At 36.8% G+C, this 25,694-nt stretch overlaps 1 protein-coding gene across 2 annotated transcripts in view; it reads right to left on the bottom strand.

The window, feature by feature from the left end:
* SCP2 (sterol carrier protein 2) overlaps positions 1–25,694 on the bottom strand; it is a 124,900-nt gene that overhangs the window by 68,416 nt on the left and 30,790 nt on the right. For both annotated transcript variants that reach the window (XM_023629861.2, XM_070259949.1), the window contains exons 6-7: positions 18,349–18,475; positions 1,462–1,525 (exon numbers count right to left, since the gene is read on the bottom strand). In XM_023629861.2, the coding sequence (XP_023485629.1) occupies positions 1,462–1,525; positions 18,349–18,475 (191 nt within the window). The remainder of the gene's footprint in view (positions 1–1,461; positions 1,526–18,348; positions 18,476–25,694) is intronic.

Consider the following 25,694-nt stretch of genomic DNA (forward strand, 5'->3'; position numbering starts at 1 on the left):
TACATTCCAGGGAGAGCTAATGGCATAAGTAACAACACAGAAGCAAGTACTGTATGGTACATTTGGGAAAAACCAAGTAATCTCCTTCGGCCAGAGATTGAGAATAGCCAGGGAAGTGGTACAAAATAAGGCTGGAAAAGTAGAATGGGGCCAAATTATAGCAGGTCTATTATCTCATATGAGGAATTTCTATTTTATCTTATAAGCAACAGGAATTCACCAAAGCTTTCACAATACCCTTAGATCTTTCACAAAATATCCTTAAATCTAGGGCATGGGATTAAATATTATTTGTTAACTAGGTATGCCCTGAACTCAAATATCAATTTAAAATTAGGAGAATGAGGAGAACTAGCAGTAGCATGACGGATTAGCAATAGGTGGTAATGATCCACTTCCGGTAAAAAATGTTTCTCGTCACGGTTTTATATTTATTAAATGTGGTGAAATTCGTTGAGTAGTTCAGAAACAATTTACTGAACACCTATTATGTTCTAGGCTCTGTGCTAAGCATTACGAATAGAAAGATAAGAGATGGCTCTTGCCCTCAAGGAGTTTATAATCTAATAGGAGGAAAAATATAAACATTATTTGCCATTACTTAGAATGATCCTGAGCAAGTTGCCTAATTTCTGTAAGTTTCATTTTCCTCATCCATAAAAGAAGAATAAAAATATTTACCTTATAGGACCCTTGAGAAGATTAAGTGAAAATGTACATAAAAGTACCTAGCACAGTGACACAGAACTGTCATTCAATAAAGCTAGCTATTATTCTTTTATTGCCTGGTGGTACTCCTTTTGTAGAGATTCTAGTTATGCAGCGCTGATTCAACTCCCAGTGAACCAATTTCATTTGGCAACCATTAAGTATATGCCATGAGCCAGGCATCCTAGGCACTAGGGAATCAAAGATTAATGACCTATAATGCACATGATGTCATTTTACTTTATACTTACATATAAATAACCATATTATTCTACCAGAATAAGAGTTAATGACACTAACAAAATTAAAACACATTATTAAGGTAAAACAATTTTATATAAAGTAATTAAAATGGCTACTAATATTCATTTTACAAATTGATCAAAACAAACGGAGAAAAGTTTAAAGGAATGGCTTAAAACGGTGACTGGTTATCGCCCACCAAAGTAATTACAATAAATTTCACTTAACTGGAGTTGCAATGTATGACCAATTACATCTTTTAACACCAGCCATTCACATTCTTTCTTAAAAGAGTGATTAGTTTAAATGGTATTCTAAATATAAACAGACCAAAAACTAAAACTGAAAAGTAGTCAAAAGTTTACTTGGGCACAAGTCTTCTATAAGAAAAAAGTTAATCATTCTAGTTAACATCTTTGAGGTCTTGCATTTGCTTTCCAAGTATAAAGCTGCATATTACACAGCAGGTTAACCCAGATTTTTACTATGTCATATCTCAGAAATACTTACGGGTTATTAACTGAATGCTTATGATTTTTCCATCCAATTTTTGCAAAGTGTTCAACTTTTGTTCCTGTAGAAAAAGCAAACATCTTTTAATGGGTTAATGTTTTTCTGCTGTTTATTTTATTTTATTTTTTAAAGATTGGCACCTAAGCTAACAACTGTTGCCAATCTTCTTTTTTTTCCTGCGTTTTCTCCCCAAATCCCCCCAGTACATAGTTGTATATTTTAGTTGTGGGTCCTTCTAGTTGTGGCATGTGGGATGCCGCCTCCGCATGACCTAATAAGCAGTGCCATGTCTGCGCCCAGGATCCGAACCAGCGAAACCATGGGCCACCAAAGTGGAGCCCACGAACTCAACCACTTGGCCATGGGGTCGGCTCCTCTGCTGTTTATTAACAAATGCTGTCATGGTACTCAGTGTCCTAAATATTTCCACATTTTTCCTTGCATAGATATCAGTATTGAAGACTTCAACTGATCCCTCACATAAATATTTCTTTATAATTAAACTTGGGTATATTTAATGAATTGAATCAACTAATAAGCATACGATATAAAAACAGTTTGAATTGACCTATTCTACCTAGTATAACTAGGGTCCAATTTCAAAAACCAGAAAATATAGCCTGGGACCACGAGGATATAAGGCAGGAAAGCACTGCCAGCAATTCTTCAAGAAGTCTGCCAAAACATCCCAATGCTCCTGGACTAAGCGAATTTTATAACTCACACCCTCCAGGGCCTAATCTTCTTCTCTTTCCTTATGATAAGGCAGAAGGGTCTTTAGAAGAGTTATAGCCTAATAAGAAATACATATGCTTTTTAAATTCCTTAACAGAAAGTTTAAAAAATAATGTCAGGAAAACAGAAGCAAGCACATTAATGAAGAAAAATTTTCAAAAATCTTAAGTGGAGCGTACCCATTTTTTATACTGTTTTCTATCTTCTCTGTCAAGAAGGATGATCGTCAGAGCAGAAATGACATTCATATAAGTGAGCAAAGCTTATCTCAATTCAAATAAAAAGGGAAGAAAGTAGAATCCACATGGTGATCTCATATCAGGAAGAGTGGTGATCAAGAGGCAGCCAAAATGGGTTGAGTAGGAACAAGCCACATCAGATTAGTATCTTTTCTTGATTGAATTGACTAATAAAGCAAATGAAACATAGTATTTAGATATCAGCAAGATAATTAACTAAATTTTTCAGGACTTCTTTTGGGATAACATAAGGAAATACTGTAGTGTGAGTTTTGTTTTTTCTTTTGTTGTTCGGGGGTTTTTCAATGTTACTAAAAAAAATGAGGTTTCTTTTGTCAAGTAAGTTTAGATAATACTGGGTTAAACAAATTTAAACACTTCTTTACAGCAAGACATTCAGAGCCTTTACTCTTGCAAGTGTATTATGACTATCCAAAAAGGGGTTAAAGTATGAAGCCATTTCCCAATTTATCTGACCCATGTCATGAAGCATCTTATGAGCTTAATGTTCTGCAGAACACACACTGGGAAACGAAAGGCATTTATTAATGCATTAACCTAGAGAAAACTCTCTACAGTTAACCGCTAACCTCAGCCATGCTCTGGTTAATATTTCCACAAAAACTGGATTAGAAAATTACCAAACCTGAAGCTGGGAGGAACTACTAAATGTTGGATCCCAACAGACTTCAACAAAGTTTATTAATGGGATGGATCAGAATATCATTAATGCCCAATTCTATTCTTGGACCCCCAAAACAACCTGGGAAAAAGGGCAGTAACTATGAGAAAAGTTCTGAGGTTCTGTTCAACTGCAAGCTCAACACGATTTAGCAGTGTGACGTGACTACCAGAAAAGCTTAATGTGCGATCACAGTACAGCAATTACACTGGGATGATGGGTCATGAAACAAGTCTAGTGAGAAACAATTAAAGAGAAGAAGGCAAATTAAGGACAATGTCAGGCTGGCTCCAGATATTTGAAGGGCTACAACGTGAAAGAGGCTTGTTCTGTGAGTTTCAGAAGAAAGAAACAAGACCACGGATGGAAACTATAGGGAGAGAGTTCAACGTGAAAAAGAGCACTCTAACAATTGGAATCACCCAAAATGTGGAGTGAGTGGCCTTAGTTGGCAGCAAGTTCCTTGTCACGAAAAGTACAAATGCTTTACTGTCACTTATCAGAAAATTTACAAGCAATTCATGCATGGATTGGTAGGAAGAGAGGCAGGTAAACTATACAAAAGTACAGGACATAGTGTCTGACATAAGAGAGAGTCAATGTGTTGATGTCTTTTCTTTTTTCCTTATGATGGGATCCAATTAATCTATAGAAAATAGCAACTCTTTGAAAAATATTCTGCCAGGGACTTACTACACATTTTTTAAGCCTGGGCACTGATGAAGGGCTTGTTGATACTGATTCTGAGCTGCCAATTCAGATTTTTGCCTGTTCAAAGGATATGCCTAGTATCCTAGATTTCAATCTCTTTGAATCAAACTTTGAAGCCACAAAAATCTGCTGATTCTACAGGAGGATGTAAGCTACTACAAACATTCTTAGGTATTCATTTCCAGTGCGCACACACAAAAAGCAATTTCAAAAGACAACTCAAAATCCCATGAAATTCTACAACTCAAAAATCTGTTGGGTGAAGAATAACATTTCAACTAAAATACCGTACATTTAGGGGTTGGCCCCATGGCCGAGTGGTTAAGTTCGCGCACTCCGCTACAGGCGGCCCAGTGTTTCGTTGGTTCGAATCCTGGGCGCAGACATGGCACCGCTCATCAGGCCACGCTGAGGCAGTGTCCCACATGCCACAACCAGAAGGACCCAAAACGAAGAATATACAACTATGTACTGGGGGGCTTTGCGGAGAATAAGGAAAAAAATAAAATCTTTAAAAAAAAAAACCGTACATTTATACTCAAGATTTTACACCAGAAAACTGTCCCACTATCCTGAATAATGTAAAACTTGAGAAAAGATATAAGCTTAAACACAGACCAGACACAGGATTTCCAGGTAGCTGAGGACAATGGAGGCTGCCTAAACCTGTCTCTCTCCACGTCCTCTAAAAACAATCTAAAATAACAAGAGGAGCAAATAAAACTGCACAAAACCATACTCTCAGCACAACTAGACAACAGAGAACCCAAAACTTCAAATTATCTGTGAGAAAAAGGAGAAAAGGGAAAAATGACCAAATCCCAGCCAGCAATAGCTCATGCTCCCACCGCAAGCCTTTGGGAGAACGAGGGCCATCTGAAACACTGCAGAGGAGAGAAGAAGGGAGTGGCGGCAGGCCTACAGCTGCTCAAAAACTACCGCTAGGAGGAGAAAGACCCCCTTCCCCCCAACAAAGTGTGAAAATATTTTTTTTTGCAAGAAATGTAAATTTATATTTCTAGAACTCAACAGAATTTCTGAGTCAAAACCCCGTTTTTTAAGAGGTAGCAGAAACATAAACTCAATAAAGTCAGGTCTCACGGCCCCCTCTTCTCCCAGAATTGCTCCTAGGGCTCACATAGTGCTGTGGGGGGCCATCTGTTTCTTGGTGTCATCTGTCCATGTAAACTGTTGCCAAGGCACCTCTCATTCCTGGCCTTCTGGACCCTTCAGTCCAGGTGTTTGTATTCCTTAACTTTTCCACTCAGGCACAGGCATCTTCCTGCAGCTTCTAGCCCATGATAAGGCTCCAAACCCTTCCTGAAGCCCTTTAAGGCCCTGCCTGTCTTGTTTTTGTTTGTTTGGTTGGTTGGTTGGTTTTTTGGGGGGGTGGGTTTTTTGGTTTTTTTTAATTGAGTTAATGATAGGTTACAGTCTTGTGTGATTTCAGTTGTACATTAATGTTTGTCATTCGTGTTGTAGGTGCACCATTTCACCCTTTGTGCCCACCCCCCACCCCACCTTTCCACTGGTAGCCACTAATCTGTTCTCTTTGTCCACATTTTTAAATTCCTCATATGAGTGGAGTCATACACAGATTATCCTTCTCTATCTGGCTTATTTCACTTAACATAATTCCCTCAAGGTCCATCCATGTTGTTGCAAATGGAATGATTTTGTTCTTTTTTGCAGCTGAGTAGTATTCCATTGTATGTATATACCACATCTTCTTTATCCATTCATCTGTTGATGGGCACTTAGGTTGCTTCCATGTCTTGGCTATTGTAAATAATGCTGCGATGAACATTGGGGTGCATAGGACTTTTGGAATTGCTGACTTCAAGCTCTTTGGATAGATACCCAGTAGTGGAATGGCTGGATCGTATGGTAGTTCTATTTTTAATTTTTTGAAGAATCTCCATACTGTTTCCCATAGTGGCTGCACTAGTTTGCATTCCCACCAGCAGTGTATGAGGGTTCCATTCCCTCCACAACCTCTCCAACATTTGTTACTATCAGATTTAGATATTTTTGGCATTCTAATGGGTGTAAGTTGATATCTTAGTGTAGTTTTGATTTGCATTTCCCTGATGCACAGCGATGATGAGCATCTTTTCTTGTGCCTATTGGCCATCCATATATCTTCTTTGGAGAAATGTCTGTTCATGTCTCCAGCCCATTTTTTGATCAGGTTGTTTGATTTTTTGTTGTTGAGTTGTGAGAGTTCCTTATATATTATGGATATTAAGCCTTTGTCAGATATATGACTTGCAAATATTTTTTCCCAGTTAGTGGGTTGTTTTTTTGTTTCAATCCTGTTTTCATTTGCCTTGAAGAAGCTCTTTAGTCTGATGAAGTCCCATTTGTTTATTCTTTCTATTGTTTCCCTTCTCTGAGAAGACATGGTGTCCGAAAAGGTCCTTTTGACACTGATGTCAAAGAGTGGACTGCCTATATTTTCTTCTAGAAGCCTTATGGTTTCAGGTCTCACCTTTAGGTCTTTGATCCATTTTGAGTTTATTTTGGTGAATGGTGAGAAAGAATGGTCAATTTTCATTCTTTTACATATGGCTTTCCAGTTTTCCCAGCACCATTTGTTGAAAAGACTTTCTTTTCTCCATTGTATGCCGTCAGCTCCTTTGTTGAAGATAAGCTGTCCATAGATGTGTGGTTTTATTTCTGGGCTTTCAATTCTGTTCCATTGATCTGTGCACCTGTTTTTGTACCAGTACCATGCTGTTTTGATTACTGTAGCTTTGTAGTATGTTTTGAAGTCAGGGATTGTGATGCCTCCTGTTTTGTTCTTTTTTCTCAGGATTGCTTTAGCAATTCTGGGTCTTTTGTTGCCCCATATGAATTTTAGGATTCTTTGTTCTAATTCTGTAAAGAATGTCATTGGGATTCTGACTGGGATAGCGTTGAATCTGTAGATTGCTTTAGGTAGAACGGACATTTTAACTATGTTTATTCTTCCAATCAATGTACATGGAATGTCTTTCCATCTCCTTATGTCGTCATCCAATTCTCTCAGAAAGGCCTTGTAACTTTCATTATATAGGTCCTTCACTTCCTTAGTTAAATTTACCCCGAGGTATTTTATTCTTTTTGTTGCAATTGTGAATGATATTGTGTTCTTGAGTTCTTTTTCTGTTAGTTCGTTATTAGAATATAGAAATCCTACTGATTTATGCAAATTGATTTTATACCCTGCAACTTTGCTGTAGTTGTTGATTACTCCTAAAAGTTTTCCAATCGATTCTTTGGGGTTTACTATATATAAGATCATGTCGTCTGCAAACAGTGAGAGTTTCACTTCTTCCCTCCCTATTTGGATTCCTTTTATTCCTTTTTCTTGCCAGATTGCTCTGGCCAGGACCTCCAGTACTATGTTAAATAGGAGTGGTGATAGAGGGCATCCTTGTCTTGTTCCTGTTTTCAGGTGGATGGCACTCAGTTTTTGCCCATTGAGTATGATGTCGGCTGTGGGTTTGTCATATATGGCCTTTATTATGTTGAGGTAATTCCCTTCTATGCCCATTTTGTTCAGAGTTTTTATCATAAATGGCTGCTGGATCTTGTCAGATGCTTTCTCTGCATCTATTGAGATGATCCTGTGGTTTTTATTCCTCAGTTTGTTGATGTGGTGTATCACGTTGATTGATTTGCAGATGTTGAACCATCCCTGTGTCCCTGGTATGAATCCCACTTGATCATGATGTATGATCCTTTTGATGAATTGCTGAATTCTGGTGGCCAAAATTTTGTTGACGATTTTTGCATCTATGTTCATCAGTGATATTGGCCTGTAGTTCTCTTTTTTCGTGGTGTCCTTGTCAGGCTTTGGTATCAGTGTGATGTTGGCCTCATTAAATGTGTTAGGAAGTGTTCCATCCTCCCTAACTTTTTGGAATAGCTTGAAAAGGATAGGTATTAAATCCTCTCTGAAAGTTTGGTAGAATTCCCCAGGAAAGCCATCTGGTCCTGGGGTTTTATTCTTTGGGATGCTTTTGATGGCTGTTTCAATCTGTTTCCTTGTGATTGGTCTGTGCAAATTGTCTGCTTCTTCTTGACTGAGCTTTGGGAGATTGTAGGAGTCCAAGAATTTATCCATTTCCTCTAGGTTATCCATTTGCTGGCATATAGTTTTTCATAGTATTCTCTTATAATCTGCTGTATTTCTGCGGAGTCTGTTGTTATTTCTCCTCTTTCATTTCTGATTTTGTTTATTTGAGCTTTCTCCCTTTTTTTCTTTGTAAGTCTGGCTAGGGGTTTGTCAATTTTATTTATCTTCTCAAAGAACCAGCTCTTTGTTTCACTGATCCTTTCTACTGCCTTTTTTGTTTCAATAGGATTTATTTCTGCTCTGATTCTTATTATATTTCTCTCCTTCTGCTGACTTTGGGCTTTGTTTGTTCTTCTTTCTCTTCAGTTAGGTGTAGTTTAAGATTGCTTATTTGGGATTTTTCTTGTTTGTTAAGATGTGCCTGTATTGCGATGAATTTTCCTCTTAATACAGCTTTTGCTGTATCCCATATGAGTTGGTATGGCATGTTATCATTTTCATTAGTTTCCAGGTATTTTTTTATTTCTTCTTTAATTTCTTCAATGATCCATTGCTTGTTCAGTAGTGTATTGTTTAGTCTCCACATCTTTGTGCCTTTCTCAGCTTTTTTCTTGTAATTAATTTCTAGCTTTATAGCATATGATCAGAGAAGATGCTTGTTATTATTTCAATTTTTTTAAATTTTTAGAGGCTTGCCTTGTTTCCCAACATATGGTCTATCCTTGAGAATGTTCCATGTGCACTTGAGAAGAATGTGTATTCTGCTTTTTTAGGATGAAGTGATCTATATATGTCTATTAAGTCCAATTGTTTTAGTTTTTCGTTTAGCTCCACTATTTCCTTGTTAATTTTCTGTCTGGACGATCTGTCCATTGATGTGAGTGGGGTGTTGAGGTCCCCTACTATTATTGTGTTGTTTTTAACATCTTCCTTTAGGCCTGTTAATAGTTGCTTTATGAACTTTGGTGCTCCTATGTTGGGTGCATAGATATTTATAAGCGTTATTTCTTCTTGATGAAGTGTCCCTTTGATCATTATATATTGTCCCTGTGTGTCTCTCTTTACCTGTCTTATTTTGAAATCCACTTTGATATAAGAATTGCAACCCCTGCTTTTTTTTCCTTGCTATTAGCTTCAAAGTATTGTCCTCCACCCCTTCACTCTGAGCCTGTGTTTGTCCTTGGGGCTGAGGTGTGTTTCCTGGAGGCAACAAATTGTTGGATCTTGTTCTTTAATCCATTTTGCCAATCTGTGTCTTTTTATTGGAGAGTTCAATCCGTTTATATTAACAGTGATTATTGATGCATGTGGACTTAAAGCTGTCAATCTGTTGCTCATTATCTGGCTTTCCTGCTTTTCTCTTCCTGTGTGCTTTATCCTATCCATTTGATACTGCAATTTCTTATGCTGGGTTTCTTAGATTTTTGCTTATTTATGTTTTGTGTCTCTGTTCTGTTTTTTACTTTAGTGGCAACCCTGAAGTTTGTATTTAGAATCTCGTGTATAATATAGTCTCTTCTCTGGTGGTCTCTTACTTACTTGGCCTAGACTAATTTAGTCCCTTCGCTCTTCCCCTCCTAAATTATTATTTTCACTTCTTGTTCCAACTTGTGTTACGAGTTTGTAGTTAGAATGATAAGATCGTCTTTGCTTTGGTAGTTTCCTTACCTTTATCCTAATGCTATAGTTGGATATTTGCTATCCTATTCTGGTTCTATTTATCTGTCTCCCTACTCTGTGGTTTGTGGCCCCTTTCTCCCTTTTTTCTTTTTTCAGGTATGAGAGCCTTCTTGAGGATTTCTTGTAGTGGAGGAGTTTTGGTTACAAATTCCCTTAACTTTTGTTTGTCTGGAAAAGATTTAATTTCTCCCTCATATCTGAAGGATATTCTTGCTGGATAGAGTATTCTTGGCTGAAGATTTTTATATCTTTTAAAGCTTTGAATATGTCACTCCATTCTCTCCTAGCTTGTAAGGTTTCTGCAGAGAAATCCGCTGAAAGTCTGATAGGAGCTCCTTTGTAGGTAATTCTCTTTTGTCTTGCAGCCCTGAGTATTCTTTCTTTGTCATTCATTTTTGCCATTTGTACTACTATATGCCTTGCGGTAGGTCTTTCTACATTGACAAATCTAGGAGATCTGAAAGCTTCTTCTACACACATTTCGCCCTCAATCCCTAGATTTGGGAACTTCTCTTCTATAATTTCATTAAGCACACTTTCTGCTCCATTTTCCTTTTCCACGTTCTCGGGAATTCCTATGATCCTTAAATTCTTTCTCCTCATTGAATCTGCTATCTCTCTAATACTTTCCTCATTCCTTTTAATCCTTAGTTCTCTTTCTTCCTCTGTCTGGAGCCATTCAGCCTGTCCATCTTCGATTATGCTAATTTGCTCTTCTATGAAGTCTACCCGGGCACTCAGGGAATCTGTATTCTGTTTATCTGGTCCATTGTGTTTTTCATCTCTAGTAATTCTGTTTGATTCTTCTTTATAATTTCAATCTCTTTTGTGACATAACTCCAGAACTCGGCTTGTTTCTCTTTCTCTCTACCTCATTGAGTTTTTTTATTATAGCTGCTCTGAACTCATTTTCATTTAGTTTACCTAATCCCAAGTCCTCAGGACTTAATTCTATGTTTTTATTGTTTTCCTTCTGGTCTGGGGCTTTTATAAATTGCTGGATGGTAGAAGAGCGGTTTTTTCGCATGGTGGTAGAATTCAGTTGCAGTTACAGTCTGTCGCCACTGGATGGGGGTCGAGTGCCACACATTCTGAGCTCTCCGCCTTCGGGCAAGATGGCAGCACCCAGTGCGCTTTGCTGGGACGGGGGCGGGGGCAGTTTCTCTCGCACACTGATCTCGATTTGATCAGTTCTGTTCTCTGGTCTCCCAGGGCCCTGGGTTTATGGGGGTCCCCGTGCACGGAAGCTTTCCCCTGTCAGCGGGTTTCCACTGTACCGGCGGCGGGAGTCCTAGGCAATCCCCTGGTTGCGTGGCCCCTCCCCCGCTCCTTCCAGGGCCCGCGTGGCGATCCCGGTTTCTAGGGGATGCAGCGATGTTCTCTCCTACCCTGTTCTAGCTCCTCTGAGGCGGGCAGCAGGGGCTCCCTCCTCTGCCTTTTGAAACTGTAGGTCTCGGAGTCCTGGCATTAGGTTCATTAGCTGAAATTCAGGGGTTTTTTTCAGTCCTTTGTTGTACTTTGGAGGGGAGAGAGTCCTGGGTCAGCTCACCCCACCATTTTGCTCCGCCTCCTTAGAAAATATTTTTAAAAATATTTCTAGAGATCAAAGCATGACTACAGGGAAGGGTCTGAAAAGTTCAGGAGGTTCAAGGTGGTAATCTTTCAAAGGCATAGCTTCTAGGAGAAAAAAACAAGGCAAAAAGAAAGCGAAAGGTGCCCTTTGGCAACTGAAGATTGAAAAAGAAAAGAAGCAAAAGGGGAAGTTTTAGGGTCCTGCAAGACCAAAAAAAGGAAACAAAAATCAGAGGACACAGAATCCTCTTTCAAAAAATTCACTATCAAATAAGGACTTTACTACACTGACATTAGATGGCAGAATAGGACTCGGAATCCCCCCAAATCTAAAAACAACACTCTCAAATCACAATACAATGAAACTAGAAATTATTAATAAAATGAAAAATAAAAAGTCTACCCAGAAAGTAAAAAAATATTTCCATGAAACAATTCTTGAGTAAGAAAAGGAAATACAAATGGAAATTATAAAATTTCTGAGAAAATTATACAGAAAACATTATATATCAGAATCAGTGTGATATGTTTACAGCAGTAATCAGAAAAATACATAGCACTAAACACAAGAAAGAATGATAAAATGAAACATTATTCAGCAATAAAAAGGAATGAAGTCCTGATACATGCTACGACCTGAACGAACTATGTAAACATTATGCTAAGTAAAAGACACCAGTCACAAAAGGCCACATACTGTATGATTCCACTTAAGTGACATGTTCAGAATAGGCAAATCCATAAAAACAGAAAGCAGATTAGTGGTTGCCAGGTGCCTGAGAGGAGAGGGTAAGGGGGAGGACGGCTAATAGATATGGGGTTTCCTTTTGGGATGATGAAAATGTTCTGAAATCAGACAGTGGTGATGGCTGAACAAATCTGTGAATATATTAGAAATCACTGAAGTGTACACTTAATAAGGGTGAATTTTATAGTCTGTGAATTATATCTCAATAACGCTGCTATTAAAAGGAAAGAAAATGAATTAAATTCGCAACTCAAAAAACTAGAAAAACAACAACAAAGTAAACCCCCAAAAAGCACAAGGAAGATAAAAGGAGAAATTAACAGGGTAAAGAATAGAAAGAGTAGACATAATTAATCAATCAAAATTCCGATATACTAAAAAATTTAAGACAACAAATTACTAGCCTAAGTTAATGAAGAAAAAAGGGAGAAAGCATAAACACACAAAAATAATAATAAGAGGAAAGTACCATTTAAATAGAAACAAATTTTAAAATGGTGAGACTACGTCTCAGATTTCTATACAAATAAATGTGAAAATCTAAATGAAATGGATAATTTTATAGAAAAATAGAGACTACCAAAATTGAGCCCATTGGAGATAGAATATCTAAACATAAATAAATAGATACTTGCCAAGCAACTCCCTTCCCCCGCAAAGAAAAAACTAGGCCCAGATGGTTTCACAGGCAATTCTACCAAACCTACAAAGATCAGGTAGTCCCAGTGCTCCATGAATTGTTCCAGAGCATCAAAAGTAAAGAAAGCCTTCCTATTTCTTTTTATAAAGCAAATATAAAATTAACACCTAAATTTGATAAAGATGTAAGAAAAAAAGAAAATTATAAACCAATATCACTTATAAATATTGATTTGAAAGTACTAAATAATAGTGGCAGAATCTAACTCCACATTAAAAAAATCAATACATCATAACCAAGTGCCATTTGTTCCAGATACGCAAAGTTAGTTCAATATCAAGAATCCATTAATAAAGAATTCTTTATTAACAGATGTAAGTGGGGGATACAACGCAATTAACTCCACAGATGGTAGAGAAGCCTTTGACAAAATTCAATACCTATTCCCAAAAGAAAAAAATTCAAAAAAATAAAAATTGATGGATACTTTCTCAACACAATGAAAAAATATATTTGTGTGTATATATATATATATACACAAATATATATATATATAATATAATATATATATATATATATATATTAAGAGGCCAGCTTCACGATCCTTTATATATATATATATATATATATATATATATATATAGCCCCTGAAGCCAGCATCTTACTTAATGGGATAATAATGCTTCCCATAATGGATTGTTGTAAGAATTGAATGAGGTAACATATGTAAGAAAATTCATTCATTCATTCATCAAATGTTTATTGAGTATTTAAATATGCTGGGGACTGTAGAAGAGAATAAAAAAACTCTTTCTTCTGGCTAGATTACATACCAAGTACTGTGCTAGGCTGGATATATCAAAGGTAAACAAAATAGGCATGGTTCCTGCTTTCATGGAATTTATAGACTCATAAGGAAGACAAAAATTAAATAAGTAAAAGTGCGATAATATATACATATTAAGATATAAATATAAATAACACTAAGTGCTATGAAGGAAAGAAATAGGGAGCTATCTATGAAAGAGAATAACAGGAGAAATCTACTTCAATTTGAATGGTCAAGGATGATCTTTCTTTGAAGATCAATTAATTAATTACAGTATACCTGCTTTGTGCCAGGCAGTGTCCCAGGTAACAGTCAATGAGCAGGGAATAAAACAAACAAAAATCAGTGCTCCTGCAGAACTTACATTCTGGTTGGAGAAGACAGTTAATAAATAAGAAAAAATAAATATGCCAGATTTTTATAAGTTCTATGTAAAATAATAAAGCAGGAGACAGAGGACAGAGAGTTCTGGGAAGGAGGGTGATGAAAGAAAGCAGAAGATGAGATTTAAGCAAAGACCTGATAGAAGTAAGGGAGCTAGCACTGAAGATATCTTAGGGTAGAGCATTCCAGAAGTGGAAATAGCAAAGCTGAGGCTCTGCCTGAAGCAGAATGTGTTTACTGTGTTTGAGGAACAGAAAGGATAGTATGGCTGGAGCAGAGTGGTGAAAGAAGAAACAGTAAAAGATAAGGTCAGAAAACTAATGCGGGTTTGGGATCAGATCATGTAGAAGTTTGTAGGCCATAATAAGATCCACAGGTTTCAAAGTGAGAGTAATGAAAACACATGGAGAGTTCTGAGCAGAGGAGTGAAATGAGCTGGCTTATATTTGAAAAGCATTGCTCTGGCTATGAAGAACAGACTGTAGAGGTACACAAGCAGAAGCAGAAAAACCAGTTAGGAGATGCCTATAATCCAGTTGAGAAATTACAGTGGTTTACCCTGCAGCAGAGGTGGTGGAAATGGTGAGAAGTGGATATTCTGAGAAATGAGTGAAAAAGTTTGCTGATATATTAAATGTTGACTGAGAGTAGAATCAAGAACGGCTGCAAGGTTTTTGGCCAAAGGTCCTAGAAAGATGGAGTTATCATTTCCTGAATGGGGGAAAACTTCAAGAACAGATGGGGAAGGGGGAAGTTCAAGGAAAGAATTAGGACTTCAGCTTTAGACCTGTTAAATTTGAGATGTCCTTTAGACATCCAAGTGGAGACACTTTTGTAAAGTGTTGGAGATATGAGACAAGGTTTTTTTAAGACCTAAGGGAGGAGCAGAGCTGACTTGGAAAGAATGGAGGAAAGAACACTGTAGCCAAAGGGAATAGGAGAGCCTAAGGCAGGAAAGCTTGGCTTATTAAAGACACTGAAAGAAGGCCAGTGAGCTTACACACAGGGAAACTAGACAACGAGAATGAAAGCAACAAGAAATGATTTCTAAAAAGAGAGTCTCACTGTTACACAGTAACAGATAATGAATACATATTTTGGTATCTGAGTGCAACGGACTGAATCGTGTCCCCCAAAATTCAAAATAAATCTGTTGAAGCCCTAAACGCCAATGTGATGGTATTTGGAAATGGGGCTTTGGGGAGGTGATTAGGATAGATGAGACCATGAAAGTAAGGCCCTCATGATGGGTTAATGTCCTTGTAAGAACTCTTATAAGAAGAGGAAGAAAAAGATGTTTCTTTCTCTCTTTCTCTCTGTGCCCACAAAAGAAGAGATCATGTGAGTACACAGTGAGATGGCATCTGTCTACAAGCTAAGAGAAGAGACCTCGGAATAAAACCTATCTTGCAACTTCATCTTGGATTTCCTAGCCTCTAGAAACACAAAAAATAAATTTCTATCATTTAAGCTACCCAGTCTATGATATTTTGTTATGGCGGCCCGAGCAAACTAATAAACTGGAAGTGGAGTTACACTTAACAAAAAAATGTAAAATATGTGAACAGCTTTGGAACCAGGAGGTGGCTTTTAAGAAAATTACTAGCAAAAGCCTAAAGTGCCTTGAAGAAATTATTAGAGGAAGCCTTGTGGTCCTCTAAAGACACCTGAAAGGTGACGGTTTGCAAAAAGATAAAACTTCACTGAGGGCTAGAGAAAAGGAGATCATTGTTACAACAGTAGTAGAAATTTTAGTAACACTATTACTTGTAGTTATGTGGAAATCAGATAAGCAAAATATTGAAGTTGCCACTTGGCTTCTTCTTGCTGTTTATAGGAAGATTCTATATTGCTATATCGAGGAAATAACTGTTTAACAAAAAGAATTCGGGACTTCGTGGTGTTGAAAATTCTCAGCCTCTCAAGGTAGGAAATGATGCTAAAATTAAGAAACGGCCTTTGAGTAAAGATTAAATCTAGGGCACTACGAGGAAAACATGGTGCAAAGATGAAGCTCAGGGTGTGACAAATCTTTCTGTAAGATCTCAGAAAGATCAAAAGTGATGCCTCAGAATATAGCTCAAACAGAAGAAAATCCTCCAAAGAGAAAAAGACTATGCCTCACAAATTCTCTCAATCAAACAAAGGCCTGGTAGGAAGCTTAAAAATGCCATCCCTCAGCCATCTCAGAAGGGATCCAAGGTATAAGAGGGCTCATCTCAAAAAGATTTGTAGGTGTAGCTTTTTGTCTAATGGAATGACCCAAGAAGATCGTAGGAGACGCACAAAGTTCTTCAGATAAAAATAATCTACAGAGAGGATTCTTGGGTGTTAGCATTCTATTTTTCACCTGGGAGGTGGTTTAGCTCACAGTTATGAGCTTTGTGAGAGTTCACTAAGTTGTCTATTTATGTTTTGTGCACTTCCCTGTATTCAGTTATAATATACAATAACGACAAATTTTAGATTTTAGAAAAATGCTGGGTTCAACCTATGAACTTAATTCCATAATTTCCTAGCAGGTCACGACCCACAGTTTGAAAAATTCTTGTCTAGGGTAAGAGCTGTAGTAATGAAAGGAAATGGAAGGAAGAAACATAGTTTGGAGTTTGCAGGTGGAATTAATAGGACATAATGAGGGACTGGAATGGGGGAAAGGGAGAAAGAAGTATCAAAGATGACTCATGTTTCTGCTTTGAACATCTGAACGGATGGAAGCGCCACTTATTGAGATGAGGAAAACTAGGGAAGGAGTAAGTTTAAGACAATGACAGAACGGAATTAAGAGTTGGCATTTGAACATGTTAAATTTGAGATGCCTGTTAAATATACAAGCAGAGATGTAAGATGCCAACTAGATATACAAGTATAGAGCCCATCACTGACTATCCTAAGTTTGCCCACCTCTCCCTACAAGTACATTACTTTGTTTTATTTTCTTCATAGGACTAATAATTACCTGAAATTACCTTAGTTTTTTTCAAGTGTTACTGTCTCTCCTTTATTAGAAATTTAAGCAAAACCTCACATCTCATCTGCTGACTTATTGCTTGTGAATGAATGCATTAATGTCCCAAATTCTTTTGCCCTCTTGAATGTCCTTTGTGGTCTGACTTTGCAGTTTCCTACCACAAAAGAAGTGGAGCATATTTCTCTATCCCTTGATTCTAAGTTTGCCACATGACTTGCTCTGGGTCAACAGCTTAAGTCTCAAAAGGTCTTGCATGTTGCAGGTTACTCTCTTGTGCTTCTGCTAGGACCATGAAAATGACATGCCAGGGCTGGCCTTCCAGTCCCACGAGGAGGACAAGAGCTATGACTCAGTCAAACAAGACTAGAACAGGGTCTCCAATCAACCTACAGTCATGATTAACCAAGCTAAGAAGAGCTGAGCTCAGCTTAGACAAGCTGACTCCCAATCTACAAACTTGTAAACTATAATAATAAATAATCATTATTTAAAATCGCTGAGTTTTGGTGTGGTTTATTACTCAGCAATAGCTAACTGATATACTGCTACATTCCAGTGCTTAGAATGATGCCTGGAATATAAAGAGAGCTACTTCAAGGTGAATTATTTAATTGAAAAGGAAATGGACAAGGAATAGCCAAAGAGGTTAAAGAAGGAGGTATCGTGGAGGCCAAGAGAAGAGAATGTTTCAAGAAGGAAGTAGAAAAGGGACTAATAGTGCTGAGGTCTATTAAACCAGGATTGAAAAGTATGTACTGGATATAGCAACATGGTGATCAATGGTAGCCCTGAGTAAGGAGGGAAACCAGATTGAAACGGACTGAGTTAAAAAGGGTAAGAAAATAGCTACAAGAAAGAAAATTCCTATGGCTCAAAACTAGCAGTGCTTCTCTATACGATCCCACCACTCTTCCTTGAAGATTTTTTTCCTTTCTAATTACTTGATCTTGGCTAGCAAACCTGGGATATTTTCCCTGCAAAGAACAGGAATGATGAACTTTCAAGCATGATTATTTTCTTTGTTATCTCACAGTACACAACAAGGCACTGGTTCAGGGTCATACAACAACAAAAAAAAATTCTATCTGCAGTTACCCATGATTTAACTAACTGGCAAAGGGAAGCCAATCATTGACCATCCGTCAAAAAACTAGGATGTTTATCTACAAAATAAAAATCAACTATGAAATATAAATCTCATAAAACACCATGGAATGACAGATGATGATGCACTCCTGATGGACTCAAGTACTAAGAATAAAATTTGGTTATATAAATCTGTTATCAAAAGCAAGCTTTAAATCTCATTATAATATTCAGAACTGATGAACCTCAATTTATAGTCCATGATTAAAGGAGACAAGATTTATGCTATTTTTCCTATTTCAATTTCTTGTTTTGGAGCATTCTAGGTACTTCCTAAATGAATATATTCCTATATATTTCTAATTCCTATATATAAATATTTTCTCTACAACTAAACTCTGTACAGACTACTTCTTCGATTTAATTCAAAAACCACTTTACGTCTTATATATCCTAGCATCCTCCACAGTTCCTTAATCAATACCTGCTGTTTCTCATCACACGTATATAACTACCAATAAGCCTTCAAGTTTTTTTAACATACCATATTTTTCCATGTGCTCTTTTCCAGCACACCCAAACATCTGAGGAGTAACTGGTTGTGCAGACAATCCATACTTATTGGCCAGGACCTCAAGATGTTTATCCATTGGATTGGTCCTATCTGCAAACTAAGAGAGAGGAAAAAACAAAATTTAGTATCTACTTGACATAAGTGTCTCTTTTAACTATTACAGTGTTACTAAGACATTTGCTTATTCTAAGTGCAGAGTAAACCAAAAATGGACATTGTGAATAAAATCACTCAGGAAATGCTTTGCAGGGAAACATGGAAAGGAAAAATAATCAAGTGACCACACAGGTATAAATTTTTTCAAGAAATATTTATCAAGAATCCTGTATGTGTCAGTTACTACTCAAGGTGATAAAATAGTGAACAAAACAGATAGAGTCCCTGCTCATCTGGCATTTACATTTGAGAGGGGGAGGAGACAAAAGGTGATAAGGAAGAAAATAAATAAAAACGTAAATGATAATGCTATAAAGAATAAACCCAAGTAAGGGGATAAAGATTGTAGATGGAAGTGCCATTTTATAGACAACGGTCAAGGGAGGTCTCACTGATAAAATGATATTTGAGGATGTTAAGGAGTATGAGTAAGCCATTTGGAAAACCTTGGCAGGGCAGCATTCTAGGCAGAGGGAACAGCAAGAACAAAGACCCTAAAGCAGGAGCACGCTTGAGTGTTTGAGAAAAGGAGTGGATTAGGGTAAAGTGATACTCAGAGAAAGTAATCATCTCCATTTCCATGGTTCTAGAATAGAAGAACATCGTGCCCACTGCAAATATTCCACAGAGGGAGAGCTAACTATTTTTTGTCAGTTTACCTACCAGACTATGAACTCCCCGAGGGTAGGAACTCTTTTTCATGTACCTTTGTGTGTATACACAATGCCTAGTATATGGCCTTCCACATAATAAACATTCCATGAATAATGGTTGAATGAATAAATGAAGATTATTTTTTTGGTCTACAAAGGGGTTCTAGAAGGAATGTTCACCTATTCTCTTTGATTAAGGAAAAACAGGCTTAAAGGAAGAAAATCATTTAGAGATTATAAACAACTTGACAATCCAAAGAATAAAGACAAATGAGCTGATAAATGGGTCTTGTGGAATCTCTAAACACAAAAATCTTTTTTTTTTTTAAAGATTTTATTTTTCCTCCTTCTCCCCAAAGCCCCCCGGTACATAGTTGTAATTTTAGTTGTAGGTCCTCCTGGTTGTGCTGTGTGGGACACCGCCTCAACATGGCTTGATGAGCAGTGCCATGTCCACGCCCAGGATCTGAACCGGCGAAACCGTGGGCCGCCAAAGCAGAGCGTGTAAGCTTAACAACTGGGCCATGGGGCCGGCCCCCATCTAAACACAAAAATCTTAAAAATAAGTATGCATAATTATGTTTGGATGACATAGGTGAAAGTTTTTTTCTGTCAAGAGAAATTTTTTAAAACATACAGAAAATGTTCATATCTAAGCTAAAAAGAAATGCTAATTAAAACAATAATATACAACTTTCTGCTTCTAGTATAATGAATTATAGAAGCCAGATTTACCTTTCTATCTTAAACAACTAAAATCCTTGCCAGGAGCCAGCCCCACAGCCAAGTGGTTAAGTGTGCACGCTCCACTTCCGCGGCCCAGGGTTTCACCAGTTCGGAACCTGGTCGCAGACATGGCACTGCTCATCAGGTCATGCTGAGGCAGCATCCCATATAGCACAACCAGTGGCACTCACAACTAGAATATACAACTATGTACTGGGAGGCTTTGGGGACAAGAAGGAAAAAAAGAAGACTGGCAACAGATGTTAGCTCAGGTGCCAATCTTTTTTTTTTTTTTTTTTTAAAGAAAAGAAAATCCTGGACAAAATACACAAAGCAACTGTTTTCAGACAATGGACAACATAAAGCACAGTACAGTGATCTCTGAGAGAAGGAAAATAATGTGAGCAACATGACTGTCCCCAGATTACTACCTGGAAAGAGCAGGGAGGAGTAACAGAGTCCAGCAGTCTCCCTTGGAGTTCAGAGAGACCAAGGCATCTAGAATGCACACAGAAGAGTACTGGAGAGGGGAGAGAGAGAGACAGAGAGAAAGCTCTCTGGAGATCTGAAGAGGGTTCCCCTTGGGTCTTAAGTGAGTCTGATCAACACATGAGCATGAGGAAACTACTGAGACCACAGAACAAATCACTAGGAAGAGGCAGGACAGTTCCCAATGCTCCCACAAGGCCAGGAATAGTTCTTATTCCCAAAAATCACTGTGGAAAGATCTCCTAGCACATGGGGCATCAAGAGAATCCTGAGGTTACTAGGGCCAGTTTAGCCTTAGAATAAAGGCTGTTCTGATTCTACCTAACAGAATTTAAAAGCAAATCTCAGAAGGATCAACTATTTTTTAAAAAAATTGCTCCAGGATAAAAACCCCAATAGTTAAAGTAATACAAAAATTCAACACTCAACAAAGTAAAATTTACAATGTCTAGCATTCAATCACAAACTATAAAGCAATGAAACAGAAAAGTATACCTCTAAGGAGTGGATTAATCTAGCAAAAGACCTAGAAATGACAGAGATGATAGAATTAGCAGATAAGAACATTGAGGCAGTTACTATACTCCATTTGTTCAAGAAGGTAGAAGAAAGCATGAGCATGACAAAGAAAAATACAGAAGATATAAAAAAAAGACCTACATGAAACTTTTAGATAAAAAATACAATGTCTAAAGTGAAAAGTACACTAAGTGGAATTAACAGCAGATTAGACAATGCATCAGAGATTAGTAAACAGGGAGACATAGCAAAACAAAACATAAACAGGAAAAAAGGACTAGGTAAAATGAACAAAGCGTTAGTGAAATGCAGAACAACAATAAAGAAGTTTAATAGACATGTAACTGTAGCCCCAGAAAGAGAAGATGAAAGGAGAGACAAGTCAGAAAAAAATATTTTAAGACATAACAGCTGAAATTTTTCCAAATCTGATGAAAACTATAAACCACATATCTAAGAACTTCAACAAATCTCAAGCACAAGAAACATGATAAAACTACACCAAGGTACATCATAATAAAATTGTTCAAAACCAGAGAAAAATACACATTAAGTATAGAGAAACAAAAAGATAAGAAAGACAGCAGACTTCAAATAGGAAACAACAAAAGCCAAGACAGTGAACCAACATCCTTAAAGCACTAAAATAAGAAAAAAAACTAAAGCTAAACTAGAATTCTATACCGGTAAATATATCTTTCAAAAAATAAGATACTTCTTAAAACATACAAAAGCTGAGATAATTCATCACCAGCAGACCAGCACTATGCAAAAGAAAGAGAAATTCTTTGGGCAGAAGGAAAATGATCCTAGAGGGAAATCTGAATCAATATAAAGGAATAAAGAGCATTGAAAATGATAAATATGTGGAGAAATATAAGGCTTTTTCTGCTTCAAAAATATATTTTAAAAATAAGTGACTATTTAAAGCAAAATCAATAACTGCTGTGGAGTTTATAACATATAGAAGTAAAATGTGCTTTTGAGAAGAGGCAAACAAAAAAATACTTTGTAAGGTTCTTATAATACCATAGCGAACAGTCATAATATTACTTAAAGATGGTCTGCAAATAAGTTAAAGCAACCACCAAAAGGAAAACAACACCAGAGAGAGTTAATGAGGTTATAAAGCACATAAAATGGAATTACAAAAAATCCTCAATTAACAGAAAAAAAGACAAAGAGGAGAAAAGGAACCAAGAAGATACTAAACAAAAAGAAAACAAGTAGCAAGACAGTAGATTTAAATCAGTGGTACCCCAGTGAATGCTTAATAACAGGCTCACAGGGGATGGGGAAGGCCTAACTGGTAGCATTTGTCCCTTTCTGTGGTGTAAATACTCCCACCACGGCCAACTGGAATCTACTAACACCAAGTCACTGAAAGAGATGCTCACAATCAGATCTGGGAGGCTGGTATAAGCCAGCAGGCCTCAGTCTCAGCTCACCACTAACATAAGCCCGACCATATCGATAATCACATGAAGTAGAAAGGATATCAAAAGCCCAATTAAAAGGCAGAGATTATTATATTGTTAAAAAGCAAGACCCAACTATACACTGCCTACAAAAACCCAATTCCATTATAAAGATAGAAATAGGTAAAAGAATGAAAAATAATAATTCTAATTGTACTCAAAAGAAAGCTAAAATGGCTGTTAGTATTAGACAGAGTAGAGTAACAAGGAACACTATAAGGGATAAATTCTTACAGCCAGCTAAATCCTTCAGAAGGCAGGGTCTGACAAAAGGAGCACCTGGCTGGGATCCATAAAAACGTTCACGAACTTATTTTCAGTTTCGTGATATAACACATCTCACATCTTCTCACAATGACGGAGTCCATTTATCGAGGACATAACAATCCTAAGTGTTTATATATCCCTAACATCAGAACTTCAAAATACATGAAGCAAAAACTGATAGCACTGAAATAGATAAATCCAGATTTAGCAGGAGATCTCAATATCTCCCTCTCAATAACTGATAGAACAAGTAGACAGAAAAATCAGTAAGGATACAGAAGACTTATCAATATTATCAACCAACTAGACTTAGCATTTATAGAACACTCCACTCAATAACAGCAGAGTACATATTCTTTTCAGGTACATATCGTATTTAACAAAACAGACCATATCTTGAGCCAAAAAATAAATCTGAATAAATTAAAAAGTATCCATATCATAGAAATTATATTCTCTGACCACATAGAATATAGAAACAAATAACAGAAAGACATATGGAAAATATTTGGAAATTACGCAACATACTTCTAACACATGGGTCAGAGACGAAATCACAATGGAAATCACAAAATAAATTGGACTCAATGAAAACGAAAGTACAACATAAAAAAACGTGTAGTATGTTGCTTAAGTACTGTTTTTAAAACAAATCTATACCATTAAATGCCTATATTTGAAAAGAAGAAAGACAAATTCAATGACCTAAGTTTCCAGCTTAATAAACTATAAAATTAAAGAGTAAATTAAACCCAATGTAAGAAGAAACAAAATATTAAGGATTACAGTAGATTGAAATAGAAAATGAGAAGAATGAAAGAGAACGAATAGAAAAGAAAAAAATAGAGAAAATCAATGAAAACAAAATCTGGTCCTCTGACAAAATCAATAAAATTGGTAAATACCTTTTGTTATAGTGATTATGGAGAAAAGAGAGAAGACAAAGATCACCAACGTCAGAAGAAGAAAGAGGACACATCTAAAGGTCCTACTTTAAAAGAGCATGAAGGGAATAATATGAACACCTTTTTGTCAATAAATTCAACAACTTAGATCAAATGGACAAATTCCTTAAGGGGCACAAACTATCAAACCTCGCTTAGAAAAAACAGATAACCTGAATAGTAATATATTTACTAAAGAAATTGAACTTAAAAGGTTAAAACTTTCCCATAAAGAAACTCCAGACCTAGAAGTGCACTGCTGAATTCTACCAAAAATTTAAGGAAAAAATATACCAATTACATAAAGAAACTTTTCAAAAAAACACGAGAAGGAAACAATTCCAAACATTCTATGAGGCTAGCATTATCCTAAATAACAAAAGTAAATAAACATGAAAACAAAAAGAAAACAAACCAACACCGTCATGAACACAGACACAAAGATCCTTAACAAAATTCTAACAAATCGAGTCCAACAATATAGAAAAAGGATAATACATCATGACCAAGCATTTACGCCAGGAACACAAGATGGTTTAATATTCAAATGTCAACCAATGTAATTCACCCTATTAACCAACTAAATAAGAATAACAAACAAAGTAAGAGTATCTCATACATACAGAAAAAATGTGACAAAATTCAACATACACTCATGATGGAAAATCTCAGCAAACTACATATAGAAGGAAACTTCTGGGGCTGGCCCCATGGCCGAGTGGTTAAGTTAACGTGCTCCGCTTCAGAGGCCCAGGGTTTCACCGGTTCAGATCCTGGGCGCAGACATGGCACCACTCATCAGGCCATGCTGAGGCAGCGTCCCACATAGCACAACCAGACGCACTCACAACTAGGACATACAACTATGTACTGGGGGGCTTTGGGAAGAAGAAAAATAAAAAGAAGATTGGCAACAGAGGTTAGCTCAGGTGGCAATCTTTAAAAAAAAAAAACAGAAGGAAACTTCCTCAACCTGATGAAGAACATCTATGGAAAACCTACAGCTAACATATTTAATGGGGAAATCTGAATGTTTTCCCCCTATGATCAAAAACAAAGCCAAGATGAATGCTTTCATAACTTCCATTTCAACTATTATGAAAATAACTAGCCAGTGGAATAATAAGGCAAAAAAAATAATAAAAGATATATGGATTTAAAAGGAAGAAGTAAAACTGTCTTTGTACATAGATGATATGATTGTTTATGCAGAAAATCCTACATAATCTTTAAAAAGCCATTTGGATAGTAAGAGAGCTTAGCTGGGTCACAAAATACAATTGGAAACTGGTATTAAAATAAGTGCTATTTAGGGGGCCCAGCCCACTGTCATAGCAGTTAAGTTCATGTGCTCCACTTCAGTGGCCCAGGGTTCACGGGTTTGGACCCCAGGCACAGACCTACAAGCTGCTCATCAAGCCATGTTGTGGCGGTGTCCCACATAAAAAAATAGAAGAAAGACTAGCACAGACGTTAGCTCAGGACCAATGTTCCTCACCAAAAAAAAAAAAACATGAAATACCTAGTGAAATTTTTCATAAAGTATGTGAAAGAGTTACACTGAAAACTAAATAACATTACTGAAAGGAATCAAAGACCTAAATAAAGAGAGATAAACAATGTTTACGGATTGCAAGACTCAATATTGTTAAAAATGTCGGATCTCCACATAGTAATCTATAGATCCACTACAGCCCAGGAAGCATTTTTGCAGAAATTGACAAGCTAATTCTTGAAGTGTATACGGAAATGCAAAGTACTAGAATGGCCAAATCAATTTTGAAAAAGAAGAACAAAGTTAGAGAATATGCATTCCAATTTGATTTCAAGGCTTATTATAAAGTTACAGTAATCAAGAAAGTAAAGTATAAATAAAAGAAAAGATAGATCATAAAGATAGATCAAAGAAAAGAGTCCAGAAAAAGACCCACACTGCATGGTCAACTGATTATTGGCAAAGGTGTTAAGGCAATTCAATAGGGAAAAAATAATCTTTTCAACAAATGGGGCTGAAAATATGGGATACGCATTTTTTAAAACTGTGATCTCTACTTCACACTACTTACAAAAATTAACTTAAAATG

This window comes from Equus caballus, chromosome 2, assembly GCF_041296265.1.
Source record: "Equus caballus isolate H_3958 breed thoroughbred chromosome 2, TB-T2T, whole genome shotgun sequence".
NCBI classification, from domain to species: domain Eukaryota; kingdom Metazoa; phylum Chordata; class Mammalia; order Perissodactyla; family Equidae; genus Equus; species Equus caballus.